The sequence below is a fragment of the Aplysia californica genome, unplaced genomic scaffold, assembly GCF_000002075.1.
Source record: "Aplysia californica isolate F4 #8 unplaced genomic scaffold, AplCal3.0 scaffold00471, whole genome shotgun sequence".
Classification (NCBI taxonomy): Eukaryota; Metazoa; Mollusca; class Gastropoda; order Aplysiida; family Aplysiidae; genus Aplysia; species Aplysia californica.
In genome coordinates this window covers 80,538-87,663 of record NW_004797741.1, presented here as the reverse complement: position 1 = coordinate 87,663, position 7,126 = coordinate 80,538, and the positions used below count along the sequence as shown (strand labels likewise).

The 7,126-nt window shown below is 41.3% G+C and overlaps 1 protein-coding gene across 1 annotated transcript in view; it reads right to left on the bottom strand.

Moving 5' to 3' along the window:
• LOC101860595 (proton myo-inositol cotransporter) overlaps nucleotides 1–7,126 on the bottom strand; it is an 82,077-nt gene that overhangs the window by 7,496 nt on the left and 67,455 nt on the right. Inside the window, exons 5-7 of the mRNA XM_035971615.1 lie at nucleotides 4,767–5,010; nucleotides 3,616–4,086; nucleotides 2,051–2,292 (exon numbers count right to left, since the gene is read on the bottom strand). Of these exons, the coding sequence (XP_035827508.1) occupies nucleotides 2,051–2,292; nucleotides 3,616–4,086; nucleotides 4,767–5,010 (957 nt within the window). The remainder of the gene's footprint in view (nucleotides 1–2,050; nucleotides 2,293–3,615; nucleotides 4,087–4,766; nucleotides 5,011–7,126) is intronic.

Sequence of the window (7,126 nt, the reverse complement as noted above, 5' to 3'; positions counted from 1 at the left end):
AGAAAAGGGGCATAATGGCGATTGCAGGAAAGAAGGGCAAGGGTTTTCAGCCTAACCTTAGAGTACCGAACGATAATACTTTGACTAGACAAAGATTTAACAAGGATAAAGAGCTCAAAGCAAGGCAACCAAAAACTTTAACGTCTGGAAGCCAGACTATAGAAGTTCCGAGGAAGATATTGATTTGAAAACTGTTAAGAAACTTATGGCTCCGTTGAGATCCAATTTACAAAAAAAAAACTACCTCAAAGGAACATTTTAAAGTGAAAAAACCCAACTCATGTCTAATATTTGCCTCTTTCGCCTGTACTTATTTCGTTACCACCTCCCCCCCCCCCCCCCACACACACACACACACACAAATACAACGAAAAAACACGTGCTTTTACGACTATTTATAACAAGATTTATGTAACCCAGGAATTCCATTCTTCTTATAGTCCAACCAGAGGGCCCGAGACAGCCCGAGCAGGGAAGGGGTTAATATTCCCAGCAAAACCTTAAACACGACTCTCGGAAGCATTCTTGGCTTCCCGAGAAACATGCAATGCAAGTTGCCGATTACAGGCACTAAAACACACACTGACAAGATCTTTCGCTCTCTATAAACGGGTTCCCGTTCCAACCAAGGCGAAGTGAGCAAAATTCGTGTTAAAATTAAGGGATTTTCCCAAGGGCACAGCGTTGTTGTTTAGGTCGCTTTAGACATTTGATCTTATCAAAGAGGCAATTCGTAAATATAATTAGTAGTGCTGCACGTACTGTACAAACTAATAAACCGGATTGTGCATTTTCTCTGAAAAGGTAAAGCAATAAGACTGGGTGAAAGATGAATAATATCTTGTGTCTATGTTACAGAAAAGGCGAATCGTTAGGAAGCCTAAAATGACCAATTCTACGTGGACTGCTTCGTCGTCTGACTCAATAAGACTGCTCACGCAGCAATGTCTGTTCCAGGGAAGCTCGTAATTATGTCGTAACAAGGGGCACCACAGAACTGTCGGTCTAACCCTCGTCGTTCTAATCGAAGGTTCCGTAACAACTCCGAGATTTAAAAGAACAATAAAAAAAGAACAACGACAAAATACCTGATCTAGTATGACGTGAATTGGAGCTGAGAGGAAAGAACCACAATCGATACTAAGTTGAAATTGGATTCTGACCCACGCCACTTGAGCCATATTGACAGTGCCTTACAATTTTTGCTAAGGCTTATCCATGCCTAATGCAGGGTCAAGTGATGAATTGAAAAAGACCGACTTCTATTTTTCCATATTAGTATTTCTTATGTTGATCCTTATTCCATATGGGAACCAACCATCAATCTCATTCATTTGCCTCGCTCATTGTAATCAATAGGTAGTCAACACGGTTTGTTAATAGTCAACATTCGCTATCAATATCACACGTTGGCGTTGGATAAAGCCAAGCGACTGAGCTCCACTAGCGCTGCTTTCTGTGTCAACTCCCAGTTCACCTCGTTTGTAAAATAGTAATATTTACGTTTGTCTTCCTAAACAAAGTCATCAAAAGTCCTCAGAAGAGATTTCGAGGACTTCACAGTTTAGGTTAAAATTTCCACTTTTACCATTATTTAATTACACTGTAAGTTGTCAGTTTTACTTTTGACATTGTCTTTTAAAAGTAATGATAATCGCAGAGAGATTCCCACTTTATGGAACCTAGGTGAGGTACAGGAAAAAGTATCCTGGAGAAAGATGTTGTTTCTGTTGTTGTTGTTGTTGTTGTTGTTATTGTTGTTGTTGTTGCTGCTGCTGCCGCTGCTGCTGCCGCTGCTGCTGCTGTTATTATTGTTCATGTTTTCAATCACATTGGCTTACTTGTTCTTCAAATGTTTACGCCTGAAAAATATATATTGCTGTGTATCCTTATAGTTTCTTACTTTCATGTTGTCTTTCTTTCTTAAAGATTTTTTTAAAATGAATAAATAGACCATAATGAATAAATAGATGATAATTCTTTTCAAAGTACTTTTTTTTTTAAAGGATTGATAATTACACAGTAACTCTCAACAAAGAACCCAGCTTACCCGGTGCAAACGAGATGAGGTAGAGGACCAGGCCGACCATGGGCATCCAGGAGTAGGGTGTTGGGCAGTAGTCATAAGCCCAGGTGAGGCCTCCTTGCAAGGTGCTGCTGTTACACCTGCCCACTGTAGCCGTCCACGGGTTGTCGTAAGATGTGGGGAGGCAGGACGAGTTGGTCACGAAGTCAGGCTGGTCTACGTAGCAGTAGCCGCAGTCTAAGTCTCTGCGACAGTCATTGCATGACCTGGGGGGTGGAAGGGGGTGGGGGTGCAGTTGAGGTGGGGAGGGGTGTGCAGGAGTAGTGTGCAGTTGAGGTGGGGGTATTATATTGTTTTTTTAAAATGAAAGTGTCTTTAATGCCCCCATCGACACGGTTTAGATCAGCGTGGGGTGAGGGGTGAGAAGTGAGTGAGAGGAGAAAATGAAAGATAAGGAAGATTCTTTTGTTCGAATAAAGATACACATCGATATGATGACAGTTATAAAATGTAAGGAAAAAAGGCGAGACAGATTGATGGAAACAGCAGAGGGGTCGGAAAGAAGTAAGACCTGAGAATAAAACCCTCAAGCCAGGGGGAAGAGTTAAAAGACGAGCTGAAAATGAAAAGAAGATAGGGCACGACAGAGAGGAATGTAATAACACAGCTTCTATTTTCTGAGGAAAAATGTATTGTTATAACAAACGTTCTGCGATTGCCAAAGTCTAAGTTGGGTGAGAGGAGGGTGGAAATTACTTTCAAACACAATTCTCGAATGACATTTACTCCTCAGCGGTTGCTTGGGTCCATTTTTAGCAAGGAGAGCATTATAGATCCAAACGAGATGGGGACGGAAATAAATCTGATATTAACACCTCAAAGAGCGGTGGTGTTAATGAAAACTGGACGTTCTCGTTGGTACTATGCATAAATAGACGTGAAGCAACACTGGTTCTTTGTTTGTGGCATTTGACAGAAGGCAGAAGTTGTTAATCCTGCTAATGCTTTCGGGGAAAAATGAACTGGTAAATAAACGTTAAAAAGATCTGGGCGAGATGTGTTTGCAGCGGGAAAACAAAGCTTCTATGGAGTAATTAACCCTTACAGATGCAGGCTATTTTAGCTCTCATCTCCCTCTGGTCTAGTGGTCCAGGTAATCGTAATACTGGAGTCCTTCACTTTTCAGGCGCAGCTGAAACCGATTGTCTCTGATACGTTTTGTAGACAATAAAAAGAAAATGATATACTGCTTTTTTAGAGTGTTTAGCTGATAACATTTTGAATACTTTTAAGAGACAATTAGATAGATGATTGTACATGTAAGTGACTAGGTTTGAGGGGGCCGGTGCCCTGTGTGGGAAATATAAGCGACTGGAGCTGTAAGGGTATGAATGATTAAGGGAAGTCAGAATACAGGGGACTTCATGCTGAGATGGAAAGAAAAGACAAAGACATACGTTTGACTCTCTGCTTTTTATCTGTATCTTGAACATCGATGAAAGATTAAGAAGGGAAGTGAGAATACTGTGGGCTTCCTGCTGACACTGAAAGAAAAGACATACACATCCGTTTGACTAGCTGCATTTTACCTGTATCTCGAACATCGATATGCATCTGTGCCGTGTTCTATAAGGTCAATAGGGGGCGTGTTGAGGGCGGACAGGTGAAAGCCTACGGCCAGCCAGGCCAAGCTGATGATAGCACCCATCAGACTGCCCAGGGCCAGGGGCCGGCGCCCTATCCGCTCCACCAGGTACAGGCCGACGAGTGTGAAGAGGAAATTGACGGCGGCTGTGACAGCAGATAGCCAGATGGCAGCCTCGTCGCTTTTTACCCCAGACATGCGGATAATGGTGGCAGAGTAGTACCTGGGAGTGGATACAACAGTTTTTAATTGGGTTTTTTTGTATATGAGAATAGTGTCCTGCCGGACACTAATAGGAGGTGATGTTGAAGGAATAGAACGTGATTGTTTGCGCGAGGGGTGGGGGTGGATAAGGCTGGTGGTAATAATGTTTGTATAAACAAGTGCTCTAAACATGAAAGAAACTAGAATATTACTTTAATATGCCGTTTAAAAGACTTCTGGTTTTTTTCGATGGCTCGTGAAAAATCATGGATGATACACTATCCTGTTGGTTGTAGAAAGGAAGCGTCGACAATTTGATTAGAAAACGCATCCTTGCAAGTCGAAAACACGCATTTTGCTGGCAAGAGGAAGAGCAAGACCATTACCTCACGGACACCCTTGGGTTATTGTGTCATGATAAAGGGCACACTAATTGTTTGGAAACCTTTTTATTTCTAAGGGAATTACAGAAAGGTCCTGCTTAAGTGTTAGCTCCAAGCCGTGAAACCTGATTATTTTCGATCGAAACGCAGGTCATCTTACCCCTGTCTATAGAATGATCTGGAGTGTATTTCACAAAACGTTTGTCACCTTTGCAATGCCACCGAGATGACTGATAAAGTAATAGACTTCAAATGAAAAGATGGAGGAGACACCCCATATAAGAACTACAAATTGAGTCAGTTACGCTACGTCTACACCAATTATAAGGAAGTAGAAAGAGTAAGACATAGAACAGCAGCAACAACAAAAAACAAAAAAACTACAGAATTATGACTCGGAAAGGGGGAGGGTGAGGTGTGGAAGAAAGAGTTGGTGTGGATAAGGGTGACAACGGCCGGGCTGAATGACCAGCTCTGCTCTCTGCCGTATGCACCAACTGATACTCACAGAGAGCAAGACAGAAGCTTGTACCGCTGTTTCTCTGGACTCATAAATGTCTCGCTAATCGAGTCGTCAAAATGAGGTCCCACAAATGACCATTCTATTTCCCCAAGAGATTTCAAGGCTTCACACTGGAGTCTGCGTCTCTGAGAAACACTGCAGGGGCGCGTTGTCTGCCTCAACGAGTCGACGTAAAAGGTAGAAAAGTGGAACTGGGGCCGGGGTGGGTCTCTGAACCAGTGCCAAGATTCTGAGGCCAGAGACACAAGTCTTATCAGTGAGTGCTCTCGGGGGACAAATAAGAGGAGATTATGGGAGCTAGAGATAACAGCGTGCGTGCACGGACAGTGTTCGGTCAAGATGAGGAAGTAATCCAGCTCCTGTTTCTTGATTAATGGAACAGACAAATACGTTTTCTGAGATAGAACGCCAAATTCTGAGCAGATACGAAAAACATAATGCTGTATTTTAAAATGAATGTCCGAATCTGAAGGTAGTTTTAAATAGAGTATAGAATTTGACAGTGCTTATAGTGAAAGTTGCTTTCGCAACATTTCAATGGACATTTTCGAAATTATAACAAACACAGGAGAAAATACGCTGTTACGTTTCTGACAGTGGAGAATCAATGATATGTTATGGTTTGCTTTTTTGTACTTTATAATAATATCTTATTGTTTTTAGAAGAACGCCTCTTAAACTTTGATCTTGGTTTCCGAGAGCTGTACCAGGGGCGATGACGGAGGTTAACGCCCAGTCATGATCAACACTTTCAGTAACGATCCGGTGGGGTCTGAGGAATATTACAAGCTTTAGCACTCAGAGTCGGCTTCTCTTTCCAATATCCACGTTTCACGAGAATGGATGGCTGACTTGTCAGTGCGACGCTTTTCCATGCATCATTTGTACAACTGTTTGTCTTCGACTGACGTACGGTATGCGCAAGTCATAATCAGGCAGTGAAGCCAATAAATCATTCCATCGACAATAATATTGTTTGATAAAATACCGTTGTTACTCTGGGCCCTTGTATTCTTTAAGAACTGATTTACTGAGTTTGAATCGATGATACGAGTATTCTTTTAACTTTAACATTTTGGTCGTTCCGTATCCCAACAGTTTGACATACCTATCTTAGCGTCTTCAACATAATTTTTTGCGACTGTCATACTGCCAGCATTGCCTTTTCAGATTTGCATAAAAATTATAATTTTGACAAACTATGATAACTGCACATACCATATGAAAAATGTTCTTTACATTTTAGGCGGGGTTTCTATAAGTTCAAAAAACATGTGATCACCCACCTGTAATAAGAATGAATCCTTGTAACGTTTGAAAACGTTTCACGAACAAGAACATATTACCCCTCACCCCCCCTTCCCCACTCAACCTGGGGCCTCAGAACTCTGACATCGGTAGGCAAAATCGAAATTTACTGATAGATGAGTCACAAAAAGGCTACTGAAATTCTTTCCATCAATAGGCACAATTTATGTGAGGTAACATAGTGTTACCTCATAAATACAAAGTTATGTCTGCTCCGAACCTTTTTTGAGAAATTTGACGTCTTTTTTAAATAATATTCACTATTGCATCAAACTTTTTAAAATGCAATTCTTTGAAAATCTTGATAACGTCTCCGAATGTTTTAAGATTTTGATAGAGCAGACAGAACATTAATTTGGTTTCTGACCTCATGATCTTAGTAACTTAAAATGCTCAAAAATGTCAGATAAAACATTGTAATTCTGAGGCAACGATTAGTCTAGTGCAGTCAGCCATTTCACATGTCGTGCAACTGGCGCTACAATGCCCTTCTATCCAGAGTTTACGCAATGCCCAGAGAAACTCTCCAAAACTCTGTACATATAAGTCAGAGATGGGTGAGGAAATGTCATGGGTTCGTGTTTTCAATGACACAACAGCGACCATTGAAATGCCAACAGAAAAGAGGGGATTATTGTCTCTGTCTTCTGCTCAACCTGTTGACCGACTGACTGGCTTAACGATAATGCCGCTACGCTCCTTCTAGCTCACAATAGCTTACAAAATACAACGTTAAACCAAAAAAAAAAACCAAACTAAAATACGAAAGCGAGAGGAAGGCAAAAAAATGGACAGAGAGATCAGTAAATTGTTGACTGACTTGATAGACAGTCGAGTATAGTATAGACACTAATGCACACTTATGCGTGAACGTACACACACACACACACACACACACACACACACAAACACACAAACACACACACACACACACACACACACACACACAAACACACCAATATACACACGCACACATACGCACACATACATACATACATACATACATACATACATACATACATACATACATACATACA